At 44.0% G+C, this 12,121-nt stretch overlaps 1 protein-coding gene across 2 annotated transcripts in view; it reads right to left on the bottom strand.

Moving 5' to 3' along the window:
* Window positions 1-1,760: 1,760 nt before the first annotated feature.
* The window catches only part of srrm3 (serine/arginine repetitive matrix 3), a 74,174-nt gene continuing 63,813 nt past the window's right edge, over window positions 1,761-12,121 (bottom strand). Inside the window, exons 11-14 of one of the 2 annotated variants that reach the window (XM_069700749.1) lie at window positions 5,594-5,892; window positions 5,227-5,478; window positions 5,013-5,138; window positions 1,761-2,392 (exon numbers count right to left, since the gene is read on the bottom strand). In XM_069700749.1, coding sequence (XP_069556850.1) covers window positions 2,143-2,392; window positions 5,013-5,138; window positions 5,227-5,478; window positions 5,594-5,892 — 927 coding nt within the window. In that variant the 3' untranslated portion in view covers window positions 1,761-2,142. The remainder of the gene's footprint in view (window positions 2,393-5,012; window positions 5,139-5,226; window positions 5,479-5,593; window positions 5,893-12,121) is intronic. The other variant, XM_069700750.1, reaches the window with a different exon arrangement.

Raw genomic sequence — 12,121 nt, 5'->3', positions numbered from 1 at the left:
TAGTCAAGTCTCAGGTTTTCTCTAATGTGTGTCAGGTAGTGGGAGGTTCTCATCAGTGTCCTCTGTAGGAACACACACACACACACACACACACACACACACACACACACACACACACACACACACACACACACACACACACACACACACACACACACACACACACACACACACACACACACACACACAGCACTTGCAACACATCATTTCAAAAAGAGCAAGATGAGAGTTTGATGAGTTCCCCATTTGTTTCTTGTTTATTGTCAGGTATAATAACTTGTACGATACAAAGAAGGGTCGGTAGAACCAAAGGGGCGATGCTATACTTGGAATAAATGACGGGGTTTGCAGAGTATCACAGTCGGGTTTAAGTCAGGTTACACTGGGAACGCAGCAGTGTGAGAGGCATGAGACGGGACGAACGTTGAGGAAGACATCAGGTGATCCCTGATTGAATTGCCGGTGTGTTAACCGTCCTGCTGAAAGCTGCAGACAGACCCCGCTGCTGTCTCACAGCTTCTCTTGGAGCCGGTAACCAGGGAGACCTCTGACAGGAACACGGTGCAGACCGTCGTACGAGGGATTAAAGTATGTGGTGGCTGGAAACGGACGGCAGCGCTGAGAAGAGGACTCTCCTCCCCCCGCTGCTTCACATGACCCGTTAAAATCGGCAGAGGAAACCAGAGCAACACTCAGCAGTGAATCTACACACTGCTCACTAATCTGATGATGATGATGATGACAGTGAGCCTTCACCACCATGAACTGTTTTTGCGTAAAGCATCGACAGTCCTTTTTTTTTTTTTTTCGTTTTTAAAAAAAATGGGAATACATGTGCAGCAATCTCATCCTCAATGCATGATCCGAGTGCTTTAAAGGTAAAACGATAAATAAATTAAACAATAAATATGCTAATAAATAAAGTAATAAATACAGTCAATTAATTAATAAATAGCTGAGGTCAACACACATGTGCATGGAGACTTTTTGCAGACAGTTTTTCCTGTACAGTACCAAACAGCAGCCCCGGGCACCGGCCACAGTGCAGTACAACATAAATAATGACCTCACAGATCCTTGCAGAGGAGGTACGCACACACACACACACACACACACACACACACACACACACACACACACACACACACACACACACACACACACACACACACACACACACACACACACACACACACACACACACACACACTTGCACGGGGTTAGCGGAATGAACTGAATCATTTAAACAGGGAAGAGAGTAAAAGTACATAATACATAGCGTCCTTTCATTTCCACCAGGCGAGTCTCTCCTGATGCATCATGCTGAACAAACCTCCTCAGACTATATGGAATATACAGTGCATAGTTTACAAAGCCAGAGCTGAAGAGTTTACATCTATACAGACAAACCTATACAATACTGTTTTTATCATAAAAAAACAAAAAAAAAGTCCCTTTCCCTTTTTTTGCTTCTTAATTCATCCGCTGGCTTCTCGTTTGTTCTCACTTGCTTTGATCACTGTGCTTCGATGAAGTGGAAGTATGTGTGTGTGGGGGGTGGGGGAGGCATTATGGGGGGTGGGGGAGGCATTATGGGGGGTGGGGGAGGCATTATGGGAGTGGGATCTGATTCTCTGAAAGCAGTTTTCCTTTGATGTGTCTGTCTTCTTTTTGTCTCCTACTCTGCTCCTCCTTTTAGGATATACATGTATATATATATATATATATGCATATGCATATGTGATATATATATATATATTTATAGAGTGTATAGTTGTTTAATGAATTCATTTTTGGTTGCTTTGTGGAAGATGAGAAAGAAAGTGCTAACATACAGCGAAATTTGTTCTTTGGGCTCAGCCAATTGATTTTTGACACGTGAAACCCATTACCTTGAATACCTTGAATAAGTGGAGACATGAACAGTGACAGCCAATTTCCTAGTAATGTGCTCTATCAAAATACGTTCCTCCTCTTTGATCCAGGCTCGGTCGGAGACATCGAGGTCCAAGGTGGAGGAGTTTGGATCCTGGACTCTACAGCAGCACGGCCACTGTTAAAGACACGGACTGTCTGAACCGGAGTGCGGCCAATCTACCAGCACTTCTTCTCCTCAGTTTCTTTGCGTTTCCCCTCCTGCGGTCAGAAGCCCGGGCTGTCGTAGGTGCTGCGGCTGTAGTAACTGCGGTGGCTGCGGGAGCGACTCCTGCTGCGGCTCCAGCTCCGGCTCTGGCTGCGGCTCCAGCTCCGGCTCTGGCTCCGGCTCCGGCTGTGGCTCCGGCTGCGGCTGTAGCTGCTGTAGCTGCGGCTGCGGCTGGAGCGCGTCGGGCTGCTGTCGGAGCTGGATGACGATGGACTGGGCCGGTAGTACGGGATGGGCCGCTTTCGAGCGCTGGCGAGAGGAGGGAGGGAGGGAGGGAGGGAGGGAGGAGGGGGAGGACGACATCGGAGAAAGATTACCGTCAAGTAAACTCTTAAACAGGTTTACATGGTCCGACACACGGTGGGTTAACATTAGAGAGCAAATCAGTGTTAGCTCAGAGAAGTGGTGGACTTATGATCAGTACAGGATCTGAAAGAGAGCAGCTATGTGGGTTAAAGAAAAAGCTGTTGAACCACACACGCACACACACACACACACACACACACACACACACACACACACACACACACACACACACACACACACACACACACACACACACACACACAGAGAGAGAGAGAGAGAGAGGCAGGATAAATGCATGTAGTTAGTTGAAGCTTAAGCTCAGATTGCCTTGTTAATAGCCACCCTGGAAGTGTTTCCTGGAAGGCAAATGAGCTGTTAGCGCCCAAAAGAACCCCATCTTCTCAGTGGAGGCCGACACCCAGAAAAATCAAGAGTCAACAGTGCGGGGGAGAGATAAACACTATCAAGGTCTCCCTGCTGCTACAAGGTGTGTTTCACCTTGTCATTCCAGCAGCATTGGAGATAACTCCACCTTCGTTTTTGTCTCCTGTATCTGCCTCGGAAATCCACAGTCAGTGGAATAAGTGGGGGGATCCACTCCAATAAGCCTTGATAGCATTTTTATCTCCCTGTGTTACAACATTAATGCATAACCGCAGCAGGGTGGAGCTTTAGAGTTGGTGTGAGTGTCAGGAAGGAGATGGAGGAGCAGACAGAAGAGGAGGAGGGAGGAGGAGGAGGGAGAGGTGGAGAAGGAAGAGGAGGAGGAGGAGGCCAGATTTACTCAGGAGAGCTCTGATGGTTTTGCTGTTCGGCCGAGTTTCAGGAGTCAGACTGGCAGGGTCCTGCTGCACGGCAACTGTTACCAGGGTAACTAGCCTGCAGCAGCTGAGCTCAGCCGCATCCCGTTGTCTTGGCGCCAGGACCTTTAGGATTGGAGTGAAAGATGACAAGGTACACAACGTTTCACCCATGTCTATAGACTTGTATGAGAGGGAACAGAGGTGACGCGGATGGGGGACTCACTTCTTTTTATTTTTGTTTGAATAACTTTATTTCAAGTGCAACAAACCTCAAATACGATTTTGTGGGAAAAGATGAAATTGTGAAGTAAGTCTAAACAGCGAGGTGGAAACAAGGTGCAGATATTTTCTCAGTAAGGAGAAGCCTTATAAATGGTTACAAAGCAATACATGGATTCAATTTTAAAGGGACCAAGAATGATACTGTAAAGATGAAACAGGAAAGTAACACATAAAGAACTGGAACTTACTAAATCATCTCTTATACATGTTTTAAAACTAATCATCATTATTATATTACCTAATATCTGTATGAACTGCATCAATCTGATTGTAAAACTGAATAAAGGCTGCCTCTGAATTTAAAGGACTAATTCTACATTTGGGGAAGTCCTCTTTTTACATACTTGCAAAGAAGATTCAGTTAAATATGAAGTTTAATCCTGGAAACAATTCCCAGATCTTATCATAAAGACTGGGGACATGAGGAGAAACAGCAGTCAGTTATGTATCTTTTTGGTTAAATCCTCTTTTGTGTGAAGCCAACCGTCTCCTGGCTGCAGCTTCACATTTAGATAGAAAATACATTACTGTGTAGGCTTTCTTTTTTTTTTTTTTTTAAATGTACATATTTAATTTTAATGGCTGCATGGCAGTGAGCCCTAAAACTGCTGAACATCTTCGCTGTATTTTCAAGTCTTTTCATCAACTGAACATTAATATTAGAGCTGGTTTCTCATTTTGCCAAATTTCTGTTTTTACAGTCTCTGTCGTATTTATTCACTAAAATCTACTTCGACGGTGTTCCTGACTTTCCAGCCCCACTTGTGCACTCAGAGCAGAAAGCTTCAGCAGCAACAGAGAGTCATTTGCATGATTCAGTTTTTTGCCCTGAGTTTTACCTCTCAGGAAACAGAGAGGTGGTCGGGGCACCCTGAGAGGAAGACCGCAGGCACTATTTACGCATGAAAAAAAGTTCTCTCTGCATGTCTGTATTTAATGAATATTCTCCATACTATTACAGAGCAGGAAATGTGAAAATAAAAGATTATCACAAACTATCTACGTCTCGAAAGGAAATGAAATGGAATTATTGAGTAATACATAACATTTCTAATATTTATTGTCGTACCACCTGCAAAAATATCACTTTAATCACAATTTGTTATAAGATAGATAAGAAACACCTTTTTTCTGTCTGAGCTCAGTGAGTCGACACTCTTTTACTGACAGTTTCCATTTGTGCATGCAGCCTTTCATTTACGCTTCATACAAAGGAGTTACTGGATCAAGCAAACTCAATTCCTTTTGCTCGTCAGTGTTTTAATTTGAACCTATGAAGGAGTGACTTTTGCCCCAGCGTGAGTGGAGAACAACAAAATGATGGGACACGTTTTAACTCTTAACAATAATGTGAAAGCGTGTCATATTTAAGTGCCGAAACAAAAATGCACTCCTGTATTATTCTGACGGCCCATACAGGAGATAGTTGAGAATAAATTCAATTTAACAGAACTGTTAAACACAGCAGGCGGTGTTACCTGGTGATCCTGCGGGCCTCCATGAAGCTGGGGGAGTCTCTTCTTCTCTTGCGGATAGGCGAGTAGCTGCGTGAGCGGCGGCGAGCTCGGCTGTCTGTGTCTGAGCGGTTCGGGCTGTCTTTCTCTCTGCGCGACACACAGACCGCCGTCAGAGCAGCAGCGACACGTGAGATCAAAGTCAAACAAAAGTACCAGCGGAGAGCGGTGGTCTCACCTGGAGTTGTTCTGCCTGTTGTGCGGGGACTTGGCCTTGCTGGGGCCTCGGTCTCTGGAGGCGGAGCGCGAGGATGAACGCCCGCTGCTCCAGGAGCTGCTGCGCTGCCGGAGGTTGGCTTTGGTCCGGGACTCCTCGTTCTTCCTGCCCGACGTGTGCGAGTGGTGTCCTGGAGATGGCGACGGGCTGCGGTGGTGTGCCTGAACCCGGCCGGAGCGGTGGTGACGCTTGGAAGAGTGGCCACCTTTTGTCCTGGGGGAATGGGAAGAAAAGATTCAGCAAATGTCCAAAATTTCATTTGTCAGTAAAGTTGAAAGTTCCAGCTGTGATAAGAGCCTGAAAATGTGGGCCTGCAGCGAGAGCGTACTTCCTCTGGTGCCGAGAGGTCTTCCCTCTGTGAGTGTGGTTGCGCTGGGAGTGGGCCGAGTCGCTGCTGAGAGCCGGGGAGTGGGAGCTCTTGTTCTGGCCTCTCTGGCCCCCTCTCCTCCCCGACGGCTGGGTGGCGATGGAGCTCCCTACAGCTGCGTTCCTGCCGTCCACACTCCCGGTCTGTCCTGCCGCGCACATCTGTCCCGCCTGGCTCCTGCTGGGGGCGCTGTGGAGCTTGTGCTCTCTCAGCAGAGTGGACTGGATGCCTGCAGAGCTAGCAGTCGTCAGACGGAGCTTCTGTAGAGAAATGATGACCAACAAAGGAACAAAAAAATAGAACAAAAGAAAAAAAAGAAAAAGGACATACATAGCATCAGAGTGTTTTCAGGTTGGTGATTGAGAGCTACGGTGTACTTGCCAAAAGAAGGTAAACATCTAAAAGAAAAAGATCTAGGTTTTCTCCATATGGCTTATAGATAGTCCTCTATGGTGCAGCGCATGCAATACTTGGCATGCAAAACCATAATGAGTTGAAGAAATCATAATCGCAAAAACAAACAAAAAAAACTAGGAAGAGGAGGAAGAGAGGGAGGAAATAAAAGAAAAACTGTGAACCAAATAAGTTTAAGAGCAGAGGCAGAAAGTACAGAGCTATAGATTTTGTAGAATAGAAAAAGAGGACTTCTTCAGTTTTTTTTTTAGTTTTTTTTTTTAGTAATGGTTCAAAAAAATGAAAGAAAACAGAAAGAGAAGACAACTTGACGGAACATCACAGAAATGGAAGGAACAAAATAAAGATCACAATTATTGAATCAATCGAATCAGAAAACAAATCGTCTGCTACTCAATTTTCTCTTTCTGGATTTTTTTTTTCCTGAAGACAATTGCTGAGATGTGAACAGCGACCCATTTTCTTTGTATTTTTTTTTTTTTTTTTTTTTTTTTTTAATGGTTACTCTTGTTTAACTCCCTTCTGGTTAACATCCACTTACCAATAAAGTGGTATTCCCTCCTTTAGTAGGTAAGGTATGAAGAAAAGGGAAAAGTGGGGCAACATAAGTGCATCATTAGATTCACAAAATGCAAGAGAAAAAGACACAAAACCCTTCCCTGCCAGTGACTCATGAGACAATGCATGGAAATCAATAGAAAAGAACTCAAAAGCAAAGAGGAAAACCACAATGTGCAGGGAGTCCCTCACACAGAGAGTAAATCCTCTGGGCCCAGTCAGCTTCCTGAACATCAGAGCAACTGGCTGGCGAGAGTTGAAGGAACTTTGTTTACCTTTTATTTTTTATTTCTCTCCGTGTCGTATCTACCACAGGCCAGGTGCTCTTTTACTGCCTGACAAGTTTGCAGGTGAACTACCTCAGTGTTTGGGCTCATGCGCGCCTTCATACAGGACACTTACAGTTCTCACAATAGCAGAAGGTTCCATTAACGTAGGTCCAGGGAGTTGTTGCTACGCAACAGCTGAGATTGTTTCGGTTTCAACCACATTTCATGACAATCAGAGGTTATTTTTTGGGGACTGACTGACGTTAGAGCCCCCAAAATGTGTTAAGTCATTGAAGGGTCATTGAAACTGCATCTAAATAATCAAACAATGAGACTATATTTTGCTCCTTTTGGATTTTAAGGTGAAAAGCTACTTTTAGAGTCATGAATGTCCCCGATTACCTTGAAGCCAGCAGCTTTCAAAATGACCAATGTTTTAAAGGATAAGGCAGGCTGTATTATGTACTTTTCTTAATAACAACAAATCCCACAAAAAGACTTAAACCAGTATTTAATTTATTCTATCATAATTGCATGACAAAGATTATTCCTCTGTGCTCCACTGTTGTCCAAAAACTATTGCAGGCACTGTTGCCCTGGGAGATTTGTTCCTTCATTAACAAAGTTGCTTTAGTGTATTTTGGAGACATACGCATAGTTTGTCCTGGTCTCAGAAGACAAGTGGCCATATTTGGACTCGACGCTCACCTACCTAAACCACAGGCATGTCAATCAAACATACTGCTTTTTGAGGCCTGCTACCTAATTAATTATGAATTATTTTCATACGGACCACCAGAACACTGATCAGAAGGAGCGAATTTAGCGAATGAAACTTTATCAGCTTGTGAAAAAAATAAATAAATAAATTGTATTTTATGAGAGAAGTTGGCACTTTTTGAATGGGAGTCTATACTGTTTTTTTTTTTAAAGCCAGCCCCTAGTGGCCCTCAGTGGTATTGCCCCTGATAAACCCCTGATGGTTCCTCTGGCACCATCAAGAGGCTGAGATTTGTATTTTTCTGTGAACTGTCTTGCCAATCATTCACTAGATTGGTTTGAAATTCGGTTGCTCAGGATAAATCGTAATAACTTTAAAGACCCTTCAAGAGCTAATTAGCAAATGTTTAGCATGCTAACCAGGCAAACTAAGAAGGTGAACATGGTGAATAAATCACCCTGCGTACCAAAACATTAGCATGTTAGCGCATGTTAGCCCACTGCTGTCAGCATGTCACGAAAAGCCCTGCAGTGTGCAGCCTCCCGGTGGCACCATTATGGCTGTAAAGTCTTGTTCTAAAATCAAAAACAGATATTTGTTCCACATTTTAAAGTTATTACATGGTCAGTAGGAATCAGTGGGTTTGAGGCTTTGTGCAACAGACGTGGGAGGGAAGTATTGACAGACAGACAAACACATTGTTGGTTTTGGTCTTTTCTAGGGATTTGTTGACAGAGAAAGAAATCGAGCAATGCCGGCCTTCTCCTAGAAACAGCGCACGGAAGAGACATCCTTCGGTTTGAAATATTCCACAAAAATAGAGCTCGGGTACGTGATTCAGGAGGAGTTTGGGGACAGACACTTGTGATGCACGGTAGTACACTGCTCAGTGTAAGCAGGTCATGAAGAGAGGGTAAATCTCCAAAAGGCGTTTTGTATGAAAGCAAATACAGCTGGCTCTTCAGCATGCATTATCATGTGCTGTCGGAACGGCTTCGTAATCTAAAGAGACAACAAAAGCACCGACTGGCTCTGGCAGAAAGATGAGCCGTTCTCCACTAGAGAGGACAACTAAGCGGTATAATAAGAAGACACACAACCACTGGTGCTTATGACAGTTGTTAGAAACAGTCGAGGAAATCAATGGTGGAAATCATAAGACGAATGTGCTAATTCACCAACAAACAGAGAGATGCCGGACAAACAGCAATGCATTCTACCAAAACAGAAAGAAAGGAAAAAAATGGAAAGAAATGGACCTGGAAGATAGAGCGGGATATTGGACTTCAGAATGAAGTTAAGGAGGAAAGAGAAAAACCAGAGCTCTACGTAATCCAATCTTTTAAGAGTCAAATCATAATTAATGAAGTCAAATAATTTGGTTAAAGACCATTGGTAAACAACAGAAAGAGAGAGAGAGAGAGAGAGAGAGAGCGAGAGAGAGAGAGAGAGAGAACATTGACGTCACTCAGGCTAGGGTGCTTGTCACATTCTCATCTGCATAAAGATCACGTGCGTAGGCAAAGCATTACCTACCTTCCATTTCAATCAGTGACACGTATGCAATATCAACAAAAAAAAGGAAAGAAAGAAAAAAAGAAAAAAAGGAGAAAGGAATGTTCTCCGCAGCGAAATGGGAAAAAGACAATGACCTCTTTTAGTATCAGAGCTACATATTTAGTCCAGAGACTGAGGAGAAGTCAAACAAAACTAAAAGAAAATAGAGAGGGGGAGAAAAAGAAGAAAAAAAAAAAATCCAGATGGAAGTCAAAACCAAACTAAAACCAGAAACAAAGGATGAATCTACCAGCTACATGATTTGCTTTGTCTTTTTCGCTTGTACAAATGCAGCCATATTTGTATCAAAAACAGGGGAGGGAGGATAAAGGGAAGCGGATAGAGTTAATTGTCATATTAGTGGACATCCATGTAGAGTCGAGTAGCTGAGGGGGAGGGGACGATGAGGAGGAGGAGGAAGAGGAGGAGCAGGAGGAGAAGGAGGAGGAGGAGGAGGAGGAGGAGGAGGAGGAAGAAGGCATGCAGAGCTGACCGATGTGAAAGATATGTGGGAAGAAAAATGCCAGGACAACGAGAGTGAGACGTGAGTCACACAGGACACAGATGACCAGGTAGAAGAGGAGGAGGAGGAGGAGGAGGGGGGGTTAGAAGAGTGTTGGAGGGGGGTGGTGGTGGTGGGGGGTGGGGGGGCAGTCACTGCTATGATGGACAAACTAAAGAGTCAGCACATTTGAAAGGGACCCCAGTCACATTTTGGCCTGGGTCTCCTCCAGCAGCAGCAGAAGCAGCGGTTCTCTACTCGGTATATTTTGGGTTGTCAGCCCAACTTTCTGTCTCCCAGGCGTTCGTTTGTATTTGTTTTATGAACACAGGTACAGCAAGCAGCTTTGTCAAATCTGCTGTTTGAACTGTCAGCGTGAAGAGGCGAGCTCACATTCAAAATGGCTGGGGGCCCTTTTCTTAAAAAAAAAAAAGTAACAACCACGTTAATAAATGTGCGAGCTGTCCCAGTTCTTTTCAAAAGCCCATGTACTCGTGTTTGAAGACATCCATTAATAATGAGAAAGAAGACGACGAGCCCAGTTTGGGGCTCTTTCGTCTGATGTGTAGGAGGCGGTAACGGATGCTTCTCATAGAAAAGCGAAGGGAAGCTGAGGCGGGTCGGTCTCTCCTCATTTTCGATTCTCTAGAAGTGTGGTATTATACGTGGTATTATACGTGGTATTAATCCATCATGTATTTGTCCTGCGCAGGGTCCAATGGGGGTTTGCAGCCTGTCGCTGTGGACGATGGGCGACGGCGGGGTAAACTCTGAACAGGTCGCCAGTCGTCTGAACATGTTTGTGCCATTTTTAGATTCATTCTGGTTTAACAAGCCGTAACAGACTCGTTGCTGCCCCCTGTGGCTGGAGAGAAAAGGGTAAAACACAAAATAAATCGTGTAATGGGTCAAAAGAATATATTCAGTCACGGGTTCGGGCTGCAGGTGAAAATGAACTAAATGCAGGAAGAAAGCGGGAACTTTTTCTTTCTAGTGAAATCATTGATGAAAATGAAATCAATGAATCAGCTAACATCAAGGCTTTAACCTCTCTCCCTTCAAGACACATCCAGTCGCATACAAAGATGTCACTGATCAGCCAAACACGATTAACTAAATTTACTTCCTGTTTCTACATTTTTTTGTCCCATTAGATGAATGACCTTAACTTTGAAATTAATTGGAAGGACCTTTGAGAAACAGACAGTTTTCTTCAGTTATTAAACTGAATCTTGACCTCGTATTTTGTAGGATTCTCTTGTGGCCCGGCAGGTCACCACTTTGGTGAAAGCTACATTACTGATGTTTCGAACGTTTTAGGTTGTTATTAAACATTCGATGGCTGCTGGACGATGGTACAAGTGAAGCACCGCGTGGCTCGTGTGTCCGGTGTTTAGTGGGTCCCAGCAGCGGGACTTCCATTAACTGGTCCACGTTTGAGTTTGAGATAATTGTGGGTAATGGGTCGGTACCGGTACTGAGCTTTGAGGGGTGCACGTTTGTAAAACTGAACCCCTGCAGGACTCTGCAGGTAAAAGTCATGTGAGCTGAGCTGAGTTTTGGCTACGACAGCAAGCTAATCTGCTACCATGTTTACTGCTGTGAAAACTATTATAGACTCAGGCAAAGTTCTGTATTAATACAACTGTAATACAGAAACCAAAAAGATAATTTATACTGACGAGATCCTCGAAAGCTTTTTTTTAACAGCTGATCAATTAAAAGTGACTGATAATTTGTACATAATTTAGAATAATTTGTTGAAATAAAATTCTGATGAAAGAATAAAGAAACATGTCTTGTTGATTTTCATAATTTACAGAGAGATTTCAAAACTTGTTTGTGCTTCTTCGCTTAATCTTGCTGAGCTAACCAGGAAGTGATGCCTCCTGTCATGTGTTTTCCCCCCGATGGCCACAAGGAGCAGCAAGGAGCCCGATCCACAATCGAAAACAATGACGCATGAATATATAATTCATCCCTCAATGAAATCATTTTTAACATTAGTTGAATTTTTTTCAAGAATGAGGGCTTTGAGGAGAAGGACTGATTTGTTTTCAGCTGTTCCCCTGAGCTTTTCTGTGGGACATCAGTGGGACGTCCTCCAACACAGCGGAGGAGACAGCTCCAAACAGGGCTCGAGGAAGACTACAGGAACACAAACTGAGACGATAGGTAGAGAACCAGAGCTGCTATGAAGAACATTTGCTAAATCACACAACTGCTGCAGTAAAATCGGACTTCAGGTAGATCCAGGATCTGTCACACCTAACCATACCCCTCTGCATAGTTTCAGTTTGATAAAGTTCAAATATTTGATTATTTAGTGCAGATTAACACGAGTGGCAGCATCACCTGATGCTATAAAGATATTGCTTTCGAGATGTGAGCCAATCACACGCTCCTCTTTTACCACCGCCCAACTGATTCGCTCAAAAGTTCCTGATCAAGCAAACCTTGCCTGCCAA

Source organism: Brachyistius frenatus, unplaced genomic scaffold (genome assembly GCF_029030835.1).
Source record: "Brachyistius frenatus isolate BFR_SWC_R1_liver_20210118 unplaced genomic scaffold, ASM2903083v1 Contig_34, whole genome shotgun sequence".
Lineage (NCBI taxonomy): Eukaryota > Metazoa > Chordata > Actinopteri > Embiotocidae > Brachyistius > Brachyistius frenatus.
Note: the sequence above shows the minus strand (reverse complement) of the source record. Positions and strands in the feature narration are given on the sequence as shown.